Raw genomic sequence first — 26599 nt, forward strand, 5'->3', positions numbered from 1 at the left:
CGCCGGGCGGCGAGGTGACAGCGCGCTGCCGCTGCCACTACCACGGGCGGGGTCCAACGGCCGCGCTCGGCTCCGATCCTGCGGCGACAAACGCAGCGTTACCCCCGCCTGACCCGGCCTAGAGCTGCCGCTGCCACCGCCCCAACCGCGGGCAGCGAGACCGTAACCGCTCCCCGCCCAGCCCGGCCTTACGGGCTCTGCAGCCCCGCAACGCTGCGGTGGCCGCTACCGACACTGCGGCGCGGCGGGCATCCGCATTCCCTACCGCATGCCGCCACTACCGCCGCCACCGCCCCCAGCCCAGCCCTGCCCCTCCGGCCTACCGCTCGGCCCCGTCCCTCAGCGCAGCAAGGCTAAAGCCGCCAGCGCCTCCATGCCGCGCACCTCCGTGCCGCCAACGCCGCTGCCGCCGCCACTACGACTCCCAAACCTCTGGCAGCAGAGCAGCGCCCAGCCCGCGCCTAGCCCCGCTCGCCCCGCCCCGTGCCCCTCATTGGTCTCTTAGTGCGGCGGGGGCGGGGATAAAAGCGTGCTCCGCCTCGCCTATTGGCTGGCGGCTCCGGCCACTCATCGGGGACCCCGTTCCGGCACCCTCAGCCCACGAACAGGGAGGTGAAGCGCTGCGGGCCTTGGCGGTCGCTCTGTACCCTCCACCCACAGTGCGCGGGCGGTGGCAGCGATCTCGCCGTTTCTCTTGCGCCGCATAAGCTCATGGGTTGCGGCTGCTGTCACTCAAGCCGGCGCCCCGCCCTAAGCAGCTGAGAAGCGGCTCGGTGGCGCCTCACAGTGCGCGGTCCGCTCCTCGCACCGGAGCTCACCTAGCGCCGCCCGGGGGGAAACCCGTTAGCAAGGCTCGGCCCGGCAGCCGTAAGGCGTCCTCGGGGTGTGGGTGGGCGGGCGGGCGTGCAGCTCCGCTCTGCTCGCCTGGCCTTTGCGTCACCCCGCCCTGCCGCCGGCCACTCCCGTGGCATCGCGCGCCCCCCGTCGCCTAGCAACGTGCTGCACGCGCAGCCCCGCCACCCCACTTCCCCCCAGCGGAGAGCCTCGTGGGGCTCCCCACGTGACCCATCGCCCCGCCCCCCCTGAGGGCCGCCGCCATGTTGAGGCCGGGCTTTCCTGGCGGCGCGTGTGGATGGGAGCTGCGTCAGAGCGTGGGGAGAGTGTGCCCTGCGCTTCCGGGTTCGTTGATGTAGCTGCTGAGGAGGAGGACTGTTAAGGATGTTCTGGCAATTCCGTATTTCTCTGCTGAAAACATTGCGGTTTACATTTTAAATCGCGACTGTGATGTGTAAAAGAGCGAAGTTGTACAGCGGGGCGTGGTATAGCATCAGAAATGCCACAGCGTGCTGCAGACACGTGGATCAATGTTATTAACGAGCTAAAACACCCGTTAGAATCCTGTTTAAAATAGCAACATTTTCACGTACTGTTTAAAATAGCACATGGAGCTCAGGCAGAAAAGCATCAGTAGAACCCGGCCTTGGTTATTTCATGGACAGTGCTCAGTGATTTGAAAGAGCTGGAAGCCAGGTGAAAACACCTTGTTAAGGAATATTACCACAAACAATGGATTTAGTCATAAAACCTGACCATCTGAAATAAATCGAATTGACCTTTATTTCCTCTTATAAAATTGTTTGCTTATTTTTATTTAATCAACCTGAAGATATTATAGCCTTTGAAACCTCAAACCACTTCCACGTAGCATTATAATAACCATTTGTAATGAATCCCACAAGGAAAACATGGGCTATCTACTACCTTTATTAGAGATATTCCAATTTTTAACATGAAATCCAATAATGCTGCCTTTATCTATTGTTGAAAAAGTTAATACATAAGAACATATTTCAGTGCCCTGGAAAATGGAGTGATGCAGAACCAATGATTTTCTACAGCATGGCATATCTGATATCTTAAAAGATTATATATATATATATATATTTTTTTTTTTTTTTTGGAAGAAGAATTTTATGATATCAGGGCAATAATTAAATGAGATTAGAGAGGAATGACCATCTATAGCAAACTGAGCATATCTATGTTTATAAGTATGTACATGAAAATGATCCGCCGTCTAAAAATTGATTGGAGAAGTCAATTGTTCTGTTTCTCTTCCCCTACATTTAATTTATTTTATTCACCTGTTATAACTTGCTGTAAACTGAATTATGAACTCTTTGGAGCAGGTACTATTCTTCATTGTGAGTCTTCTTAGTGTTTAGTGCCTTGATCTTAATTAATGCCTGTAGGCATTACTGCAAAACAGCTATTAAATTGCAATCCAAGTTGATCAGCTCCTCCTATACACTTCATGCTTCTTTAGAAGTCAAACGTGCAGACTGGGCAGGTGTTCCAGGTGCTATGGAGTAATGGTAGCTAAATTAATGGGAGGGTAAGAAAGCTGACACCTTTGATAATTGAAGGTGATGGTGAAGCAAGGCTTTGATTATGCTGTAGAAACTTAGACTGAAGAAAGTGTATGGCAAGAAGTACACTTACTACCTTTTCTAGTATGTAGTTGAATGGGGTCTCTTATTTAAACAAGTGACCATAATTGCAAAGTACATTTATGAGTAAAACATGAACAGGAAAAGTATTAAGCTATATGAAGCCTGTCGTACAAAAGAACAAATTACCCTGATTTTGTGTTGGGATATTTCACATACTGATCCTTAACTTTTCACTTCATATCTACTGTGTGTACTATGAGTTTTGTTCTGACTCGTTAAGAGAATGATGTTACTGCCAGGTACAGCTGGCTACTTATGGCTGGCATTTGGTAATGGGATCCCAACACCTCTGCCTTGTGACACATCAATAGTCACAAAGAATGAATTCTCAATGTGTGAAAGCCAAGCAATGTGTATAAAATAAAATCGACTGTGTTTCAGTGTAATGATATGACACACCTACATGAGAGTGCAAAATAACATTTTAAAAGTGTAGCTTAGTTATATATGTTCAAAAATTGAACCTATTTCTCTTCTGTTATGCCCTAAATCTAAGATTATCAATTAAAATGTACTGTTCTGAGGTGACTTGCTTTGTTTCTAAGAGATCTGGTTCCCGCTTAAAATATTATAGCAGTTTTATCATAGGTTTTGAAAATAAACAGTAACAATGAAATTGCTGACATTGGAAAACATGAAGTTCTGCTCTTAAGAGTCTCTTAAAGTGACATACAAAATGTTTTGCACAAAGAAGTCTTTTATCATCTTTCCTACATCTGCTGAATTATTTTATTACTTGCAAGCTGCATGAATTATTTTGCTTTGATGATTAAAAAGTAGCTGGTGGTAGAAAATCTAATTTATTTCTTCACAATAAATAACGAAGCTTAGAGCAGCAGGAGATGGAATTGCTGTGTGTTACAGTTTAAGTTACAACTCTGATTAGACCAATTAATTAAACCTATTCTCATTTCATACATACCTTCACATGAAGTCTAACATTTGCGCTTTGCAGCTTTCATATTCACAGATAAACATCATGCCATATAGCTGGCTAGCAAAGAGAATGCCTTGCTCTTTGATTCTGATTCCGAGTTGCGTCTTGAATGCTGCTTAGGTGTGTTAGATGAAAAAAAATACGCACAAAAACACAACAGTACTAACTCTTTTCTTACTCCTAGAGAGAAGGTGATATGTCTCAGAGTGACTGATGCTATAATCTCCAGCTTCTGCGTTATGTGCAATTCAGTGATTTCACCCTCACTGTACTGATTTTTCATTTACTGGGAGCAAATAACTGAAGGTTAAACGTTGATCCTGTGTTTATAAACACAAAGGTTATAATCACAGTATTTAAACCCAGGCATACAGCTAGTTAGGGGGGCAGTTGAAGGAGGAGAAAAAAACATTGTTTTTGCAGGTACCCCCAGTTTTCAGTCTCCATACCCCTACCTCACTAAAAGGCAGCCACCTCTAAAAAAGAAATTAAAAAAAAATAGTTCTTACCTTAACCCCTAGGATTGTGAGGTAAGACCACGAGAGACCAATCTACGTGTGATAGTATATACAAGCATTACGGCCTTGGCTTGCACATTTTCTTCAGTGGCCTCATATTGATAGGACTGCGCGTATATTTACCACAATAACAAACATTTCACCTGCTACTCCCCCACATCCACCATATTTGTGCCACCATTTCATGTTTCCTGGAACTACTGACTTGAGGCAGACAAGCTCTTGCTGGCAGCCAGGGCTACTGAATGCTGCCATTCAAAAATGTCATCAGTTATGGCACTGCTTCCAAGAGATTTATCTTTTCCCCAGTGTTCTCCTCCCCACAAAAACTGTGTGCTCTTTAGAGCTTTATTTTTGTATGCTAGAGTTACTCTATTTAAAATCCTATCAAGTTGAGACATCACTATATGCTACTATTTCCTCACAATGCTTTCTTTGAAGAAGGTTGCACAGTTTTTAAGCATATCATTTTTCCTTAATATAATACAAGCAGTTTGCAAGCAGATTAAAAGTACTACAGTTTCAAATGGTAATATCTGCTTTACTGTGTTCCTGCCTAACTAAACTGAATACATGAAGATAGTTTCCAAATTCCATAGTAAAGGAGATGCCTGGAGTAAATCAGATACTGCTGTTTGCTCTGTTAGTGCTAGCACAGAGCAACAACGAAGAAAACTAAACAGAAAACTGCAGTTACTTTTTTCTTCTCCAGAGAACTTTCTAAATATTTAGTATTAAACTTTTAAAAGGGTGGTGAAGTTTGCTGGATTTATAAAAGATGGGATAAACAGATTCTTAGTAGAGAATGAAAGATTCATTCTTCTATGAATTTGTGTTTCAGTTGGTTAATTGTAGTGGAGGAAGGATGGAAGTTGTGGCTGAGGCTTTTCAAGACTGATAATGGTAAAGGGTTTTGCTCCTCTGGATTCACTAGCTTAATGTATGGTGTAAGCACAGGGCACACGTAGTTGCTAACCATGAATTTTCACAAGATTTGCAGAAATTGTATTGTCTTTATGGCATCAGTGTCTCTGTTAAGACGTAGTTTAATACTTATAATAAATTATGAGGAGCTGGACATACAAATATGCACTTGCTGTGTTATGAAAGGTTGTTTCCACCGGGAGTCAAGCAAAAAAGGAATATAGCATCTCATCATTTGAGCATGTACAACTAAGTGGTAGTTTGTAGGATGAAACAATAATTTAAACCACTTATTCCATAATAATCCATTCACTTGCTATGGTCACTTTTTTAAAATACGAGTTTTGTGTTTCTGTACTGCACATATCCAAAAGGAAACTCAAAGATTGGAATCCAGTATACAGGCTCCATTGTAAAAACAAACAAGCTGTTCATCTGTAGTAACTTTGTACCAGTTAATGGAAATATTTTGTGGAAGATATGTCTAAAGTCTCAGGAGGGCTTTGAAAAATCTGCTCTGTCTGCCTCAGTGTGTAACGTTATATGTAATGTAGTGATAATGTTGCAGCTTCTTGAGCTAGATATTCAGAGGCAACAACTAATATAAATTGCTACTGAGACAATGAATAAGTGCACCAAAAATTTATTTCATGATCTCCAATTATTCATAGAATCATAGAATGGCTTGAGTTGGAAGGGACCTCAAGGATCATCAAGTTCCAACTCCTGCCGCAGGCAGGGCTGCTAAGCTCCATCTCTAATACTAGACCAGTTATTGTATGATTTACCAGTTCTCCTAATAATAGGAGCTTACTAGTGCTCCTGATAAGTACTGGTTATCTACAGAAAAAACATATAGGGAATCTAGCTACTCTCTGGCATTCTAAAAGCATCTCTTTCTTAGGTCAGTCAAAAAAATACCTACTGCCTCTGTAGGTCTGTACAAGAGGGTACAGTCCCTCTTGTTTTAATTTGTCAAAGGAGGCAACAATATATTATGAATTTCAGTCATAACTGTTTACAGGTGTAGCTGTAATTTATTTTATAACATAATTAATAGATTAAAAACGTTCCTGAAGATAAACAGCATAAGATCTGCTTTAACAGGTAGTGGTGTAAGCCATAGATGCTCAATGGACTGTATCAGTTTTCTGTGAGCAGTCTGCTAGGCTCATCTTCACCAGCACTTGCTTCATTTCCCTCCAGCACTGTCTTTGTGCAGCATTTGTACAAGAGTTTTCAGAAAATACATCACTAGGCAGACCTGTGTCTCTCTTAATCAGTAGAGAACAGAAGAAGAGCATAGAGGGAAATACTTAGTTGGGGCCAGTGAAACATCTCTATACATTTGCACACACAGTGGTATGTATTACAGTTCACTGCTTTCAGGGACTAGTGTTTCATTTGCAGATTTACTGGGGACTAAGAGTTCTGAGCCAAGGCCTCCTTTCCTTGTCCCTCTTCCAACCCAACTGCATTCCAAGGTATAATTAACACACACAGGCCATGATGTAGTAGCAGCAACTCTACAGCTTTTATAGGTATATGGCAGTTGCATCCAGTCTCTGAACAAATTTGGATTTTAACCAATATTTTGGATTGTATTTTATATCAGAACAGTGTTAAAAATCAGCTTTACAAGAGGGAAGAGAGTGCAAATACCCCCTTTGCTTTGATTGCTAGCATTAAAATCATACTTCAGTTAGCAGAACGTGAACCACAGGTAAGCATTCTAGATGGGATATTTCTCAAGCTGAAGAAAGTATTTTGGCTGCAGGTGATAAGAACTGCAACCAAAGGAGTTCTTTCCCCAGGGTCCTTGACAGTTTCACCAGCTAGCCGAAACTGTTGTACAAAGGTTTCAATCTCTTACAGCGGGACACAGTGGGTGTCTGATACTTCAGGAAGTACAGGATATTTGTTGCAGTTTCTAAGATTTCAGCGAAAAATGTAGTTACTGTTCTCAATAGCGATACTGAGAGTTCTAGTGAGAAAGCAGAGCCTATTATTGTGTGCTGTAGAAAAATAGTCCTTATCCTGGGGTGTTCACAAGCTTGTGATCACTTAGGTGAAAAAAAAAAGTAAAAGAAAACAAACAAAAAAGAAGAAGAAACAAACAAAGAAAAAGGAGGATTAAAGAGCAGGGAAGACAAACACTGTGTGGGTGGGGAGCTGTAAGTTCAGCTCATTGCTCATCTGTACTTTAGAATTTCAAGTCTTATCAGGTTAGCATTTCTTTTTACATTAACAGTAAATCTGTCAATCAAATGCAGGATTGGGCCTACTGTTTGCTGAAGTTTACAACCTAAATTAATTGAAAATTGATTTGAAAACCAATCATAGGTGTGCTGGGCAGAAAACTTTCCTTCATTCTCAAAGGTTTCAGTTTTTGGATCGAAGCAACAGTAAACTCACTTTGAAGACCTTATAAAAGCTGTCTCTACAAAGCCATTTTTGCTTTCATCTTAGAATATGATTCAAACAGACCACATTATACATTACAGCTTCATAATATTGAGAAAGACCAGATGTCTTTCAGAGAATTTGCCACCTTACAGTTGTTGCCACCAGAGTTATAAAATCTACTTATGTAGAAAACTGCCAAAATATTTTTATGCCTTATGTTGACATCATAGCTTTTTATTTGGAATCTAGGCTTCGCCTATTCTGGTTCTCATGGCCATGCCACACTGCTTAACAGGGTTTAAACAAAGTAAGGAAGGCAGGTATATCAACTCAGGGAAAAACAGACTGTTTAGCTGAAATTTTAATCCTGCCACACTAAGTGGAGATAGTGGATGAAGAGAATAGTACAAGAGCAGGTAATTCAGATTTATGAAAGGGTAAACCCCATGATTGCCATCGTGTCTTTGGAGGTTTTCCTCTGCACCTTCTGCCAAGATGGGGCACAGAAGGAAGATTAGGAAGAGGTCAGATAGAAATTATGGAAACAGAAGAAGCATCAGGATGCTGTAAAGATTTGTATAGATATGTTTTTAATTAGTTATTCCATTTGAGACCTCTCTACTCTTAAACTATATAAGGAACATAAATAAAACCTCTCTACATAAGGAAAAGAATAAGCACAAACATATCATAAGGAGAAAAGAAGGAACAGAATTTACGGAGTTCTTCATGCTTGGAATTCTTTGGCTTTCTGATAAAGCGATACATGATGCATGCAGCACGTGAATTTATACAAGCCCAATTGGAATCTTCAACAAAAGTATGAGAGGGCATTAAAGAGTAGAGTACCAATGGTTGCAACCCTTCTCCCATTTTAACAGTGGAACACCTCTGAAACTGTGGAGCTGTTTTTAAAAACTATGTTATTCTTAGAGGTCCCACCTATTAAGTCTCGCTTCAGAACCCAGCCCTTTTGCTTAGGGTTGCTGACACCTGCTTGGCATTTCATTTCAGTACAAATCCACATAAACTTTTTTTTTTTTGGAGCAGCACTGCAGTTCAGATCATTGTTTGGCTGGGGACAGATTGAAAACCCAGCACTCTAACACAGTTACACCTCCTACGTCTTTCAGACCTGTGAAAATTCATAGTTGAGATAAAACTGAGAACCATTTGTAATTACTGTGTACTCCCTAGTTCCAAGCTTTTGTTGTTACAGAATCACGGAATTCTCCCTTTTATGTGAAATAAAGCAGCTAGCAGATACTTCAATGGTGGAGATACCACTGAAATGCAAAAACAAAGCCTGAAAATGAACAAGATACTCAGCAGTCATCTTAATCCTTCCATCTATAGTCAGTAGACACTTTTTGGTGCTCTCAGTTTTCATATATGTAGCAGCAAACAGAAGCCCTCGACGCTCAGTCTATAAGTTGGAGCCATGTCACCAGACGTCTGCTCCCCAGTATAATTCAGCATTAAGAGAGGAAAGAAGTAAATTATTAACAGCCAGTCTTGGAGCAGCCCAAAAGATACCACTTGCCAGAAACAACGTTAGCTGCGCTACAGAGAGGCCTTTTGGCTTTACCAGCAGCATCAGAAAAGTTTAAGGACATGGAAGAACAGAAAAATTGACATACTAAAAGCAAATGTTCTTACTTCCCCTGTCAAAGTAAAGAGGAGCCTGAGGATTTTGCTGTTCCTTTGTAAACACAGCTGAGCCTCATCCCCTCACGCTCACCTTTCCCAAAACAGCTGCTTCTGTTCTGGGGAGGAATTCATTTGGACCTAAACAGATGCACCTGCAGTTATGACTTATAGGGTGCTCTGACAAGGCAACATGAACTGTGTTGCTGGAGTTTTTGTTTGTGTTGGTTTATATCAAAAAGTCTTTATTCCTCAACTGAACTTGTTCCAGCCTTCTCCCTGCTGCCCCAGAGTTCTCTTAACAAACCTGCCTAGCAGCATAGAGAATTCCCCAGGAAGGGGCTGACATCTTGCATTGTCTGTTTTTGCTCTGAGCAGGTCTGTGCTGCTTGACAGTAATAACCCAGCAGCTGTCTGGATTATGATCAGTACATACAGGGTGACAGCACTGAGAAGTGACTCTGTTAGGTCAGGCATTGTGCAAACACATGATAAAAGACAGCGCAGTTTAAATAAACAGTGGAAGGATGGAAGAAATCCTCCTATAATAGGTAGAGAGGGAAAGCACAGAAATTGAGTGATTTATTTCAGGTTACACAGGGATTTACAGGAAATACAGATTATGAGAGTCCTTGTCTGCTGTTTTACATGTGCAAAAATTTTCTACCACCTTTCTTCACACAGTCTTGGTAAAAGTCACTTGAAGTTTTGAGTACATTAAAAGCTCATGGTCATGCCCTTCTACTAAGCTGAACAACTGATTTAAGAAAAAGCGTTAAGAAAGTTGGTTACATGCCTTGCAGCCTATGTTAAGATCTCATTATCCCTGAGCCAGCAGTAGAGCAGCACACTGGGCAGGGCAACACTTGGAGGAAGGAGAGTAATCACAGGATGAGTAATGGACGTTGCAGTGCCCCAGCACCTCCTTAGGGATGCTCCCATCTCATCCTGGGTTGGGGCAATTCCATGGCTTCTCTATGAGCAAACATCTGCCAGGTTGAAGTTAGGAAAAATTTCTTGTCAGAAAGAATGGTTAAGCATTGGAACAGGCTGCCTGGGAAGGTGATGAATCCACTTTCCCTGAAGGTGTTCAAGAAGAGTGTAGATGTGGCTTTGAGGACCGTAGTCTAGAGTGGTCACAGGCATGGGTTTATGGTTGAACAAGATGATCCCAACTTTATCTGCTCTTATTCAGTGCATCCAGAAGCACAGTGAGATCCACAGCAGCTTAGACATGGCAACATTAGTACGTGTTGACTCATCTCTACAACATTTCTAATTGCTCTACAACTACCTGAAAGGCAGTTATGGTGTGGTGGAGGATGGCCTCTTCTCCGAGGTAACTGTGGTGGAACAAGAGGAGATGGCCTTAAATTGTGCCAGGGGAGGTTTAGTTTGGACATTTGGAAGATTTTCTTTTCAGAAACAGTGGTTAGGCATCAGAACAGACTGCCCAGGGAAGTGGTAGAGTCCTGGAGGTGTTTGAGGAAAGGACAGATGTAGTTCTTAAGAACATGGTTCAGTGGGCATGGTGGTGATGGATTGACTGTTGGAAGAAGTGATCTTAGAGTTTTTTTCCAACCTTAATGATTTTATGATCATAAGGCGTTACCTATTGTTGACTGGAAACATAGGATTTTCAGTGCCCATCTATTGTTCTTGCTGACAAGGCAGTCACTAGCACTCTTCTCTTCCCCTATCACAATGACTAATCTCTGATGAAGACCAGTAGAATAGAAGCTGGCTGATGTGGGAAGGACAGCCATCTTTGGCACCAGCAAAGATGGCCCTGTTCAGCTGGTGAAATGGAGAAGTCTGGCATTTCTGAATCTCCTCTGTGAAAATCTAAGCCTAGAGGGAAATTACAGTCCTAGCAATGATCTATTTCACTCAAGCCTGTTGCTGGTTCTGCTGTAGGAAGGAAATCAGATGAACGAAGCAGGGTCAACCACTAGGTAAATTATGGTAAAAGTCATCTGATTGCATTCAGCCTTGATGTTAAATATTTCCAACTCCGCTGAAATCCAGTAAAGAACATCAAATAAAACTGTTTGTCTAGAACTGGTCAAGAGATTGTGTTAGAATATATCAAAGCACTATTGTAGCTAAAGCAAACGTGCCTGTCTCTTGGCATTGCTATGGGATACCTTCACAGTGTCCCAGTGCCTGGCACATTCCCAGAGAAACATGGCACACTCCTTTCCTAGTCCTGCATGCCTCCACCCAGGTTCTGAAACATTTGCTTGTTTAACAAACAAATGATCTGTAGTGAAACCAAACAGTAAAAAGCAGTGTTTTCACTTGATGCTTTTGTTTCATTTACAGGCAGGCCACATGAATTATGGTGGCAAAATGTTTAAGTTTATTGATCTGAGTATCTTCACAGCACTCTGTCTTAAGGAGAGCACATACAGGGTAGAAATGTGGATGTATTTAGGATAAGATCAGTTCCCCTTAAAACAGCTCATCTGGAATGAATGAGTTTACTAGTACTGAGGAGAAAAAATAAAAGCTTATGTTTTCTATTTGGTAGGAGCAGACTTTTTTGTTGTTGTTGTTGTTTTGTTTTTTACAGGCTTGAATGTCAACAGGATGAGGGCCAGAGTAGTCATCAATTAATTTGGTGTTATAGCAGGCCTCCTAATTCCCTTTGGCCTGCTCTTCTTCCTCTTGAACATTGGACGCTTTAATTGTTGTGAGTGTGGTTTATTGATCTTAAACAGAAGTTAGTGTTAATAGTCAGAGGAGGTCAGAGTATCCTTAGAGCAGTCTAGAGAGGATGTAATGAGACATGAAGGACTTATGGATTGTAATGGATTAAAGATCTGGTTGCACTTCCATTAAATCAAAGTTCCTTTGATTTTAGCAGTAAAATTCTTAGCCAGAATAAGGGAAAGGTATATTATTTTTTTAGATAAAACTACACTCTGTAAAAAAGAAAAAGCTATTGTTTGTAAAGTCAGCGTGTTAAGAGTGTGATCTACCTCTGTTTTTTATTTGTTTTATATTATTTCTGCAATTAAACTGTATTAACATCAAAATGATGCTGTATTGTTGACCAATAGTACACGTGACTACTTGCTGTTTGGAAACATAATGAAACAGTAACTAACTCAGGGTCTAAATTTGCTATGTGAAATAGGCTGAAAATACTGATACTCTTTGATAATAATTCAAAACTCAGCTTATTCTTGAATTAACTTCACTGCATATATTGTGCATTTTTTTCTATTCTGAAATAAATATGTGTATTGGATATGTGTATCCCTAAAGGTAACGTGCTTAACTACTTTCTTGAAAATAGCTTAATCTTCACTACTTCCCAGCAGTCACAGTTCTGTCTTCAGAGAGAAAAGAAACTTATCTTTGTATGTACTGCACGCGCTGATGTATATGAAAAATAAACATTCTCACTCCCAAGTAAAACCAAAAACAACGTTAAGAGCAGCTCTCATGCTCAAAGCACAATTGCAAACATTGTTCAGTTATGAGCTCTCGATGTTCTTCTCAACATCAGCAATCAATGTGCCAGCACAATGCATGGAAGACCAAAATGCCTGGGCCAGGAGACCACAAAAGCTTCTCTGTCTTGTGCATGGAAGCTGAAAACAGGCTTTCACAGTGCTGCAGCACATGCTGACAGCCTGTGTACAGTTTAGAGCTGCCAGCAATCTGGCAGATGTTGATGTACAATGAGAGCAAATTTTGTTTAATCCTTGGTTAAGGAGCTACCATAACTGTTAATTTTCAAAAATAATTGCATGCATGTGTCAAAGACGTGAGATAATCACAGACTGCTCAGTGGCTGTATGAAGTGTGCTAGCTGAGTCACTGAAAGGTCTTTGTGCTCTTTCCAGGAGGAGAAGGACATCTCTTCTGTGCTTATAAATAAAATGCAAGACCTATCCTATTTCCTCTCACCAAAAAGTAATCATTCCTGCAGTCAATCATTTTTGCAAGCAGGGAATTGTAAAGCCTAACAATTAATAACAGTGGGTGTAGTTCTTTTTTTAAAAGATGAAACAATATGTTTCTAAGTGCCCTGTTCCCAAATTCTCACAGTTATTGGGACGAATTAGATCTTTGTTGGGTAAAACAGCTTCAGAGTAACAAACAAAACCCCTGACTCAGCCTCTCACTGGATTGTCTACTTAAAGAGGAAAGTATCTACTGTTCTTTAAGAAGGTTTTCTAGACGTCAGTGGGTGCACTGAGCAATAATGTCAGAGATAAGAAAATCAATTTTGCATATAACATACTTTTTCATAATTTTATTTTAAATGAAATGACATCCAGATACAGCCCAGTTTTTTAAGAAAGGATTTAAATGAATGTTTAAGGCTGAAAAAACTCCCTGAATTAATTGATTTAGCTTCTCTTTATTTTTTGCCAATGTTGTTATTAGCTCAGACAAAATTCACTCTTTTGCATTTCTCAGATTCAAAATCACAATCATTTTTTAAAAAAGTAAAAAATAACTAAAATGTTCACTTTCCAAACAATCTTATGAGATCAACAAAAGTGTTGAAAAGCCTTCATTAAAAAGCCACATTGACTTGATTTACTGCTCTACAAATTGTTTAAAACAAGCATTCTAGGATAAATGCTTAAAACAGCGATATAGATTTGAAGCAGGATTTTTCCTAATGCCCCTAAGGAGACTTTTCTGGCAAAACTACAACTTAAAAAAACATACTTTGAAAATGTACTCTTAAATTCACCAGAATACAAAAAAGAAATCCCAAATGATTGGCTGAGAGAAAATTATAATGTGGTGCTTCCTCATACTCCAAATTCCCAGGAACGCTGCTGAAACAAGGAGTTTCCATGCTGATATTTGACTGAGACCTGTTTAGAAAATGAGTTGGGAACACATCCTATAACTGACAACGTGAACAAACTCCATGGCACGAAAGCCAAAGGGACTGCTAAGTAAGGCAACCAAGGCAAAGTATGGCTTAAGTGCAGTCTGGTTAAGTCAGAGTAAGTATTTTTGAAGCTGTTACTTATGCTTCCACTAAAAAATAGCTCTCTAAAATGTCCATGAGAGCTTCAGTTAAAAAGATCTGGAGCTGGAGATGCTTTGCATAGAGAAACCTAAAGAAATATATTAAAATGAGTTAGAATCTAAAAAAAAAAATCCACCGCAAAACACCTTCATATTCTTACGAGTGCATATCATAAGCTCCAATTATAATATCTAAACCAAGGATAGTAAACAAACGTGTTAAGAACAGCTTTGTCAAAATACTCATCTCTTGTTTGCCCCTTGCAAGACAAAGCTGTGGATCAGGCAGCGTCTGAAATTCTACACCGGCCAAATAATGCACAACATTATGCTGACCTTACACTAAAGGAGTTTCTTTGGCATTGGTTTGAATTGTTAAGGGAAGGCATAATTTGGCCTATCTTTGCACAGTAAAAGAAACTGGTCCACTTCTGTGAAGAATTCATAGGTTATATATTTCCTACATGAAAAGTCCCTCCCACCTCACCTGACACTTATCATTTATCCTATCCAGCACTGAGAGCTGCTACGTTATTCATATAAATATATCGAAGCTCAGGAAAGGCTAACAACATTTGCATCGTGTTGTTGCATAAGCTTATGCTTGAAAATACTAGAAAATAGTTGTGCACTGATAATTCTTTGGCTTGAAGCTGAAGATCTCTTGGGTAAATCAGTTTTTCCATTTGTTGGAGTCCCAAGCCAGGAACCAGCCTGTGAAGGTTGGGGGCTCGTGCCCCTGCTTCACAATAACGATGGGGGTCCCCTTATCTCTGCCAGAAGGATCTGTTTCAATATAACGTTTGGCTAAAAACAGGGGGAAATGAAACATGTAAAATATTAGTTAATTCTTTTGGCATAAAAAATACATTGAAAGCTCAAGAGAAAGAACCCAGAGCTATTACAATAAGGTATTCCATTCATTATTTCAAAGGCAATGAAATGGTCAAGTAATTGCTGATTTCTCCCAGTTGCCAGTGAAAGAATTTTCCACAAGAGTCAAACAGTGATTATTACTCTAGTCAGTCCACTGCCATACAACCGTGTTTTGGTTTTTGATCAGGAGAATACATTTACTGGTGCTTTGCAAATTCACAAGCTTTAGTCCCATTTTTGCCATGTAAAAGCTTCAAATCTGCATTCAGTACAGATCCCCTGACGTCTCAGTGTAACATCAGTACCTAATGGAAATGCAACAAGGCAACCTTAGCTGCTTTGAGGAAATGCCTGTAAGCATTTTTAGCAGGAATTCCATCAGGAAGGCTCAGGTATAAGAAATCACACCAAAGATGACAGAGGATTTTTCAAGGAGGTGCATTCCAGGTAAATTGTCTTGATTTGTCCTGCAGTAGGAATTTCCTCCTGCAAGGGTAGCAATACAGACAGCTGGGGATTTGTTGGCATTCCTTTGACTATACATTGTATGGTTTTGGTCAGTAATACCTCATTTTATTTTCAGTGCAGTTTCTTTTCATTGACCTCTCCTATATTCACTTTAAAAAGCTCTGATTAATTTTTCTCTCCATAAATTTACGGATAAGAAAGATATATGAGTTTTAAATTACATTTAAAGGAGAAAATAATCTTACCCAGGGTTAAATTCTAATAAGCCCAGTAACTCTTTTAAACAATACTGTAAACACAGCTACATTTCTTCTTCAATATCTTTTCATTTGTTTAAGCACTACTGATGCTACTTCCCTCACAATTCTGCCAAATTGATTTGATTTACCAGATTTAACGGATTCCTGTCGTTCTGTTTCATTAGCATCTTTCCCAATCCAGACAAAAACCTGCAAACAGAGGAGAGAAAGCTTTTGTGTTTTTATTAGGATTTTATGTGCAGTAGGCAAAACACAAAACAGTTGATTCCACTAGGAGAAATAATATATTCTATGAAAGTACTGCAGAGATACACAGGTCTCATAAACCAAAATTAATGTGTGGTTTTTTTCCCTTGCTAGAGAATGTAGATCTATACTCAACAATTTCACCACTCTCTTGACGCTGGAATGCCAGACTTGATGCACTTAGATGAAAGGAACTCTAATTACATTTTCCATGATCATCTTTTCCAAGTTTGCAAGGAGATTGCTCTTTGGGTACAGGTGAAAGTGCTGAACAGGAGCAGTGTGGATCAGGCTCTGTATATGCATCAACACTGGTGCCCTGAGACAGATGCTACTCAGAGTATTGAATACTTCACTGAATAACCCCACTTCCGGAGCCCCAGTCTGCAATCTCCACTTTTTTCTTCTTTTTTTTCTTTTCTTTCTTTCTGCTGGGATCCTTTTGGAAATCAGCTTCTTTTCCCAGATCTTTTCCATTCATATCTGAGTCAGTATATCCCAACACCTTCCCACCCAGCTCTTAATACTGCCTTCCTCTCTGCTCCTTCTTGTATGGGCCTTGCACATTCCTTTGCATTTCCTAAAATTTCAGCCTTTTTCCCTTGAAAGTTAGGCTAAAGAAGACAGGTAAAGCATGATGTTCTCCCCATTTGCCTCCAAGGTGCAGAGAAAGAATAGAGAGAATGTGAGACACAGATGTGCTTTCCACACTCACAGTAAGTTTGCCTGCCATGTAAAAATCTCTCAATATTTTCAGTTTTCTGTGAATCCAGCAAAATAATGGTGATTATTTCTTCACCCTCAACTCAGATTTTCTGAAGAAATCTATATAAAGGTCTGGTGTTTGTCCCCTTCTCTAAAAAGATTTTTTTTCATAGGTGATGCTGCTACATTGATTTTGTGGCTTTTTTTTTTTTTTTTGCAATAACCTTCTTTCTTAAAATTAAGAAATCTTAGGGATGAAGTCAAGAACATTTTCAAGAGCCTCAATCCTGGAGCTTATACTCTTGCAGCCTCCATTGGTTTTAATGGGAAGTGTCTGCTGTGGTGTGACATTACGCTTAGAAATTCAATCCCGTATATTCACACTAGAACATCATAGAACTCAGAAAATACAACTCCCAGTGATACAATTCAAAGAAAATAAAACCTCTTTCATTCTCAGAAATATGATCTTTCCTCCCATCTTACATGCAAAGTTGTTAAGAATAAATTCTTGTTACCACAAAAAAACAACAGTGGTAAAACACGCAGCTTACCTGCTCCCAAGCATCTAGTAACATGACATCATCTTCAGCCAAATCATCCTGAGTGAATTCTCCTGGGACCTCCTCAATCTAAAAAGGACACTCTGGTGGGTATTTTTTGCTTTTGCCTTAATGACTTCTCCAGTTTTGGACAGACCACAGAAATTTTTTAAAGGATAATAGGAATTGTGACCATTGTGAATTAGGACTGAAGTTTGCCAGAAGGAGAAGACAGGGAGATTTCCATAGTGTGACATGTACCAAACTAACTAAACCAATTTTACAGCTGATGTATTCAAGCAGCTTACATTCATTTATAAAGAAACTATTCTGATTTGCATTGGGTAAGATCAGTGGTGAAATACACATGCAAGCATGCTTTCCAGTCACTTGAAAATGAGACATGATAGTTAACTAAGCCATTAAGGATTAGCCCCCAGAGGAAATGCAGACTGCTTGCTTCTTCCAGGGATTTACAGGCAGACAAGAAAGTAGTTTAATTTTCATCTGTGTGAGCAGGAGAGCTAATAATGTAGCTAATAGATAGCCTGTTAATTGTAGAGGTCTATCAAGCATTTGGCTATGCTTGGTCGTGCAGGAGTACTAGAGGGATTGGAATCAGAATTGCAAAAGTCAATCCTTTTTTCTCTCTACCATAATATGATGGCCAGAAGCTTTGAGTGATCTGACCCCCTTCTTGTGGTGAGCTTTATTAATGGTGAGTCAGGTACTGAGGAAATGAAATGGGAGATATGGAATTTCATAGATTTGCAGGGGATTTAAAACAGAAAACCAAGCTAGTGCATAGCTGCCAGCTGGATATTATAGTGAGACTGGTTATCCTATTGTATTTCACAAGAGTATTTTAGAAGCTTGCTAGAACAATATGCTTTACTATTGTTACAAGATTTTAAAGTCCGTATTAAAGGATCCTATTTCTAGTATCTCTCTCGGTATGAATGAGATTTCTCTTAAGGAAGTTGCAGAGATGGTAGCCAACTATTTTGCCTATCTAAAAATTAGTTTATCTTTTCTGAACAGTAACACCTTCCCAGAATATGGTAAGTAATTAAGCCTATGCCATACGCTTAATATCCAGCACACAGTTCTGGATATTTCTGCTAAGGAAATATGTCCTCCTACTTTCCTGAGCAGAGGCCAGTACCTTAGAGGTAATTACATGTCCTGAATCTCTACAGAAAATTTCAGGCTAATAAGGTTTTCTGGCAAAGGTTTAGGATGTTTCTTTTCCTCACCCCCACTGTCAGACACATAAAGGGAAAGGCACTGACCTGCACTTTCTCAGAGAAATGATAGCAGACTGGCAATGCTCTGCAAGAACGCAGTGCTTTTGACTAGGTAAACGCCTCATCTTTTTGCATCTGCAAGCCTCTAGTCCGCAGCTAGAGCAGGCTATGCAGACATCTCCAGTATCAATTCTTCTGTCTCTTCTATTCTCTGCACTTGAAATGATTCAAAGCATCAAGCCTCAACTTTCTAGCTCTTGTTAAGCACTACTAACTACACAAAGAAAAGCCAGGTCCCCAAATTAATTGAATACCCGTTGGTTCCCAAGATAAAACATGCCAGAAATTATACTATTAAAGAAAGAGGAAAGTATCCATTATACACTTACAATAAATCTGCCAGTTTTATTAGAACAACCATACAGACGAGGAGGATGATCTTCAGCCTTTGTCAAAAGCTGTGATGAAGTCTGATATTTTTTTTTACCTCCAAGTGCTTTCCAGAATTCCTCTGAAATACACAATGCATAATTTATATAGCAGTGGATTTAACATTTAATGGTTTTGCTTGGTACTATTTCAAGAATCCCTGAACAGCATTTTATTTGCTGCCTCAAAGATGAGTGCATTTTCTTACAATTCTTCCTCCAGTTTGTCAGCATAACAATAAAGGTCTCACTTGCAGATTTACACAGAGCAATGTCTTGCTCCCCTCCTGGTCACCAAGGGCTAAGAAAGGATCACACTGCTCTGCAGCACCAGCTGCTGTCCTACAGACTTCCAGGGCATTGCACTACTTGTGCATCAGCCAATTTCAGATCGATTTCCATTGTAAAATGTTGAGTTAGATTTTCAAAGGGAGAGAGCGAGCACATGGTTCTGCTTACAAAATATGTAATTGTGAAAAATATTTATGCTGTATTTCCATACAGTACTGTATATCCACAGCTGCCCATTAGAAACCAACCTGGTTCCTGGCCTTCATTAATCTTAGCAGTCTGGCACTTAAGAATACTGGCAATGTATTGAGCTCCTTGTTCCTCTTCTTTGTTTGCTCCTTTTCCCACCCAGGTGTAACCAGTATTGTTTGGAAGTTTCAGAACAAAGGCATCATTGGAATTCAGTGACATTGCATCAACATCAACCTAGAACATCAAGAAAAAAATTGTTTCACTCTTCCCATTTTCAAATAACACAGGTCACTATTTTGAATGCTTTATAAAACATGCATACAGATGTTATTCAGCTATGCTTTGTTAATTTGAACTTTTCCTGGATTTACACTGACATAAATTAGAGATGAACTTCACTTGAAACTAGGATCTGACTTGAAGGACAAATCTTAGGTACTAGGAAGGACTGTCTCATTAAGGTTGCTGATTTCTTGTCGGTTCTTTGTCAGTTGATTGCTCACTACACATTTTCATACACTTTCCTCTGCAACAAGCAGATTGGTTGTAGCCAGTTATACTTTATTCGCTTTGATTTTTGAGATAGGTTGGTCACACAGAGCAGTGTTTTTTAGAGTTGTGTTCATACCAGATGTGATTATTCAACAGAGATAGTAAGAGCAGCTCATGGCAGCTATACCATATTATTTAGCAGGTGACTTTACCTCAGCAATCCTTGTAATGGACATTAGGTTCCTGCGGATTTGGAAGAGCCGTGTGGGTGGAGCAGGTTTCTGACCTTCCTTCTTGGACGTCCCATTCTTGTAGACAATAAGTGGTTTATTTTTGAAGAGGCTCAGTAAATGGGGAGGCTCTTTGCCTTGACTGACTCGAATCTGTACATACATAACAAAATTCAATAAAAGAAAGAAGAGGACATGGGTAATTATTTTTAGCCTTTATTGAATAGCATAGAGGATGTTAGCTAATAAAACCAGGAGTGTCAGCAAGTGCAGGAACTGGCAAACAGAAGATGTAAGAATATAGGTCCAGACACATTAGAGTGTTTGTGACATTTGTTGTTAATCACGTTAACACAGAGATAGGATTTAAACCTCTAAAATATTGTCTCACTGATTAAAATGTCTACTATCTACTGTAATAAGAAAACTGCTTTTTTTCTAAAAGAACTGTCATTTCATGGAGTTTTGCATGTCACTTAATTCCACTAACACAATAACTTGAAATTTTAGGGGCTGTGTATTTAAACACAAGAAGACAGTTGTTCTTCCTGATTGGTTTTTTATGTGTGCATTTATCTGTAGTACGATAAAAAAGATGAGCATAAATCCATCTTGTGTGAATAACATGGATGACCGAAGGGAACTTCCATTACAGATACAGAAGAAATTGTTACCATCTCAAAGAACACTGAGCTATGAAGAACTGCTATTTTTACAGATTAATGTACTGTATAAGTTACTCGTATACTTTCTGTTCATTCTTCCTTTATGAGAGTATCGTCTGTCTTTTCCCACCTAAGGAAACAAAAGCTGCAACAGCTAAAGACTATATTGTATATGGATTTTTTATGCAAGTTCCCCTTGCTTTATACAAGGAAAAGTGACTTACATCTTGCATGAAATGAAGGCAAAAGGAAGAATGGCAGGATAGAAAAGCTGAGGGGGGCAGGGGGAAGAAAAGCAAATAAATGGAAAGCTGCCTGTTAGGAAGGCAGCGAAAGGCAGCTGCACACAGAGGAACCATGCCTGTCTTTTGGTCATACTGGCTCTGCTTCCTATGCAAAACACCCAGGGGACATGGCAGTACCAGGCTGAGGATACTGCTGTACTCAGCCAGAGGCAGGGGAGCTCAGTATAAGCGTGCTGCAGAGCTCTGGTACAAGGTACAAGGCCCCGAGCTATGCCTGGTCAAGCTGGAAGCAGCAGAGAGCCAAGGAAAAGCTGCTGCAGGCCAGCAGATTGTGCTGGGCTGCCAAGGAAGCACTTCCAGCTGCTGCACTGCTGGACAGACTGAGAACATTACCTGACTGGGACACCTAACATGTATGCTTGTGGATGTCAAGCTGCAAAACTGTGGCAGGATTTTACAAATGACAAACAGCAAGAACGAACAAATGAAAAAACAAAAACAACACAGAAGAAATGCACTGAGGGAAACATTCCAGCAAAACAAATGGTCTCATGGCGTTTTAATACTAATTTGTACTGTAGTGCCATCTAGTGAGCAGAAATAATACACTTCAAACCTTTCCGATAATGCTTTTACACATTAAGTACAGGTGATATATTTTAGGTAAACGAGTATATGCATACAAATCCATACATATACATATACGTATGTATTTATAAGCATATACATGCCTACCTAGAATATATTACCTGTACTTAAGATAGAATCATAGAATCATAGATGGCCTGTGTTGAAAAGGACCACAATGATCATCTGGTTTCAACCCCCCTGCTCTGTGCGGTGTCGCCGGCCACCAGACCAGGCTGCCCAGAGCCACATCCAGCCTGGCCTTGAATGCCTCCAGGGATGGGGAAACCACAACCTCCTTGGGCAACCTGTTCCAGTGCGTCACCACCCTCTGGGTGAAAAACTTCCTTCTAGTATCTAACCTAAACCTCTTAAACACACAGCTCGAATAAAACAGCCTCTTAATCATATTATTGCAGTTATTTAATTGTAATGTTATTATTCCTGCAGTACTGATCGTAGGTATGAGATAAAACTGTATGGTGCCAAGCTGTGTCCAAAAACAGAACATATGTTAGGAATACTTCAAGGAATAATTAACTGGAAGTATTTTAAACTTTCCTGAGTATACTTTCAGTAATAAATCATAACTGATTAATAGGCAGAAGTATAATCTACCTTTTCAGTTTAGTGTACATTGGTGGGTGGGGGAAACCCTAACATTGGTAACTAAAGGATGGGAAATGAATAATTACCTTCTAGTGCCTAGAAAATCCCTGCCTGTCCCTAGCCATCTTCCTGCTTGAGCACTTCTGTGAAAATAAGGGGCTTTCCACAGCTCCTCCTACCCAATGTTGGTTAATGCCCAATACAAGTAAGAAATGTATTTGAAAACAAATATGAGGATAAAACAGTATTAGTTGTATGAAGAAAATAAAAGGGAAAAGCTGGAAAAACAATTTTTAACTGAGTTCAAGTAACTGGCAGCTTGGTTTTATCAGTACAAACGGGTCAGTGACAAAAAGACTGTGTGAATACAAACTCTTGTTATTTCAACTAAGGAGATACATCTATCTTCTGCAACTAAGCTAAGTGCTATGAAAAAAGATCAGTATGGCAACATGCACAATTTCTTGCAGAGTGAACTGTGAGGTATTTACAGTGCTTCATGGCTAATCATTGTACCATTAAGCTGTGATAAAACACAAGTAATTTCAGGCAGTTTATGCACTGAATGGAAGTTAAATATCTTGATAGATGACAAATACACAGAAGGGATCACCATTAGCAGTTGATATTCCCTGTCTTCAAACACTATCTCCTCCTTTCAGTTCTTGTTTCTGCATCCATATTGTATTCTCTGTTCAAGGTCATCCCAAAGACACTAACCTGCACAGCCTGATCGTTCAATGACCTGTCTAGCTGAACAGTTAGAAATGCAGAAGCAGTCAGTTCATCTTTTGTAGCATGGGCTCCTTGCCTGAGGAAGACATTGTAAAAAAAAAAAAACAATGATTGAGCCTGATTTCAAAATGGTCTAGAGATTATACTGCATGTCCAAGATATAGTAAATAACCCTGCATTTACATGTGACTCTCTACTCTTCTCAACAGGATACAAAGTCAGCATAAAATAATATCCACATACAGGAGGTCTGTGCAAAGCTGTCAACACATACCATGTGTAGATGATCTGCCCTTTAGGATAAGTGTAAAGGATGATGTAACAGTCACCACCATAGAACTGTCCATATGTCTCAGGTTGCACAGGAACTCTGCCACTGCTTTCCACTCTCCAGATCTGGGGAAACACAGAAATCACTGCAAAATGCTAAACTTCATCTTCAGTCTCTTCAAGAGGCAATTTGTCCTATCATACCTTAAGCAGTTTTTCTTCTATTCTCAAATGTTATAGTATATGACCAAGAAAGACTGTATGAAAGATATGTTTGCACCCTACATCCAGAGAATGAATGAATAATGATCAACAAGCCATGCAGTACACTCTTCTTTGTCTTGATGCTTTAATGTCATTTCATAATGCTATATTTGAACTTACTTTCTTAACGTCTTAAGATGATAGTGTAACAAGAATGTCACAACATTATGGCTCCCAGTAGAACTATAATAGTGTTTGGGAGAGGTATTCAAGATACAGTTTTGCAGATTTCTTGTATTTGATTCACTCCAGCGCAACTCAGTTAACAGCTGCCCTTCATAAACATGTAGTTGAAATTATAAATAAAAAGTGCTCCAGGTCTAAGCTGCTGTGGCTGAAATCCATGGACCATTCCAAGTATGACGTCAGAAATGCAAAAATAAGATAATAACACTGTGGACATTTATTCCTCCTCTTACTTTCAGGATCCCAACATTCAGACCTGTATCCAACAAGGTGCGTTGGTGCAGTACCAAGCTAGCCCTGTGTAGTCCAAATATATTCCCTGGATTATACAAAAGACTAATCCAAAGAGATTTCAATGGGATATGGATAGATTTGAAAAGACTCTAAAGTCATCATATTCTTTCAAAATTCAGGCTACCCGAAACACTCACTAGGGACAAAGAAGCAGACAGGACAGGTACAACAAGACATATGTAGATAAATGGATTAAATTTCTGACTCCAAAGGCAAGTTTTCCCATTCCAGATTTCAAGATGATGTGGGATAGAAGCATTCCTTTAGTTATAAGGATCGTATTTAAAGTATTTCCTGTATAACTATTTTATAAAAGGGGAGATATTTCTGCTTTTTGATTTCTTCTGATGACTGCTACATCTTTCATGAGCATAAAAATAACATTACATGCCAGCATACTGCTGACAAAGAGATTCACTTTCCACTTCAAGTCTATTTGTAGGAATAACCATTAATGTAATTGTACTCAACATAATATCTTACATAGCAAAACATACAGTAGCAGTTTAACCTATTACAAGTAACAGAGAAACTGGGTAGGCGGAAATTGGAATAGGTGTAACCACACAAAAAGTACCTGTACTTTCCCTGAGCCATCATCTATCATGTTATGCTGTGCAGCCATTTGTGGAGACTCGTGTAACTTGGTAGCATCAAATTCAATCTGCTCAATTTTAGCCACTCTCTCTGTGACATATACTTTGCCAAAGCCATCGCTTTGATCTTTATCCTTCCAGTCTTTGAAAAATTGTTTGAAAATTGGCGTTTCACCTCCTTCTGGAAGCACTTGAATCTGAAATGAAACAGGAAACATGAGAGGGAATGAAAACAAGGCTGACATGGTTACTGAAATGAAAACTCTTCTGAATTATCTGTCAATAAAACATTGCCCTTATGGACTTATATGCCCTTAAAAAAAATACTTCTTTTTTTTTTTTTTTTTTTTTTTTTTTTCTGATTTAAAAACAAAGCCTTTAACAGAGTTCATTATCTCTTGGTATCATCTCATAAACTCATAAACAGATCACACCTGTGTGTTGGCAGGATAATTCATCTGCTGTATAAATGCTTCAGCATTCTTCATGGCAGCCTTTCTTTCCTGTGGGTTAGCATCTTTGCCTGGTTTAAAGATAAGAACAACAATCCATGAGAAAAGGCAGTGAGCTCACCGACTTTGTCAAAACAAGATGCCCTTGAGCCAGATTCTCTTCAACATTGCTTATGCCTCCATCTTGACCAAACACGAAAAATGAGATCCACACAACGTTGAACAGCCAAAACAGTACCTTAATGGTTTTGAAAAAAAGAAACGTTATTCCTTTTGCTTTGTGTGTTTTGGTTGGAAAAAAAAGAAAGAAAGAAAGAAAAAGGCTACTCAAAATTTCTGCTAGGTTTGAGGTATACATCCAGTAAGAACACTCGGGGTATTTTCTGTGTGTGTGTGAATCCTTGTCTTCTGTGCTGCAGTGTGTTAACTGAAGCTGCTCTCTAGAACTGCCTTCCCCTCATTAGGCACCACCACAATTCTACTACTTCCAAGTAAATGAAACTCCCTTTCAATCTGGCTGTGCTGTGCAATTTACCACCACTTTTCCCCACCCATTCCTCCTTCCTCTACCCTGTTCAGTATTAGACATCTCTGAAAGCCTCAGTGGGATGATTTTTTTTGTATCAGTTCTGCATTCCAGCAGTCAACGACTATGCTTTAAAGACTTCTTAGTCTACCAAGATGCTCTGATAAGCTATTCATTGTATTCAGTTTTGAATGAGACTATTAGCAAAGTAATTCACACTCCTCAGCTTAGTGGGCTGAAGATTTCCAGCAGCAATGATAACTGCAGCCTCTCAGTGCAAGGGTGAGACTTGCAGATTAATGTTTTTTTTCTGACACATTATCATTATCAGTGGTAGCAAAGTGAGGATACACAAAGGAACAAGTAGGTCCACGTTCACAAGACCTACATTGGATATAATTGAGGGAAAACCAGGAGTCAGGCTCAGGACTCTGAGCACAATCCCCCCATATGTTATTTTTTATAGGTTACATCCCTGAATGCAAATAACTACTCAAGCAGGATGCTTACAATACTTCCTAATACTTCCTGGATTCAGAAGTTTGACAACTGCATTGATTAATTATTTGCTATTTCACATGGCAGAAAGAAATGCAAATGTCACAGAAGAATTAATATATTGCCTCAGACAAAAAAAAAAAAAAGGGGGGGGTGGGGGGGAGGAGATACTCAATGTTAAATGCAATAGCATCACCATAGCATTCCAAGTACAGTGTCCAGACCTAATTCTCTTTTTTTTTTTTTTTTTTTCCTCTCTGGGAAAATGATCCATTAAAATGACTGCAGACAGTCCTAGCACCATTGATAATAACACAGAGAAATATTCAGGAGAAAAAACAACAAGCAAGTTTTCAGTTGGTCCCTGGAAGATGGAGGTTGTAATTATTATTCACCTTTCAGTTTCACATCTCCACCAATAAAGGTATGAAAATATAATACCTACTTGTTATCAAACCTTCAAAGCCCAATTTTTCCTAGAAGATGGATATTTGATGGCAATACACAAAATCTGCAGGATTCTTTATGTTTGCTTTGTAATTGCTACTTAGATAAACATTTAAGCATTAAGCTTACAGATGTCTTAAAAATAGACAGGATCTTTAAACAAGACACATTCTTAAAGCCTTTACTGACATGAGCAATCCTTGTCCATTGACCATGCCAAGGCAGAACCATGACCATACTGTGTCCAGTCAGTATA

The 26599-nt window shown here is 39.7% G+C and overlaps 1 protein-coding gene across 1 annotated transcript in view; it reads right to left on the reverse strand.

Annotated features, from left to right (window-relative positions):
• Nucleotides 1–14625: 14625 nt before the first annotated feature.
• The window catches only part of SCIN (scinderin), a gene marked incomplete at both ends in the record, with an annotated part of 43548 nt that continues 31574 nt past the window's right edge, over nucleotides 14626–26599 (reverse strand). The window contains 10 exons of the mRNA XM_079538186.1: nucleotides 14626–14759; nucleotides 15685–15745; nucleotides 17062–17139; nucleotides 18686–18807; nucleotides 19264–19441; nucleotides 19912–20082; nucleotides 22796–22886; nucleotides 23085–23206; nucleotides 24402–24617; nucleotides 24855–24943. Of these exons, the coding sequence (XP_079394312.1) occupies nucleotides 14626–14759; nucleotides 15685–15745; nucleotides 17062–17139; nucleotides 18686–18807; nucleotides 19264–19441; nucleotides 19912–20082; nucleotides 22796–22886; nucleotides 23085–23206; nucleotides 24402–24617; nucleotides 24855–24943 (1262 nt within the window). The remainder of the gene's footprint in view (nucleotides 14760–15684; nucleotides 15746–17061; nucleotides 17140–18685; nucleotides 18808–19263; nucleotides 19442–19911; nucleotides 20083–22795; nucleotides 22887–23084; nucleotides 23207–24401; nucleotides 24618–24854; nucleotides 24944–26599) is intronic.

Source organism: Tetrao urogallus (genome assembly GCF_951394365.1).
Source record: "Tetrao urogallus genome assembly, chromosome: 7".
NCBI classification, from domain to species: Eukaryota; Metazoa; Chordata; class Aves; order Galliformes; family Phasianidae; genus Tetrao; species Tetrao urogallus.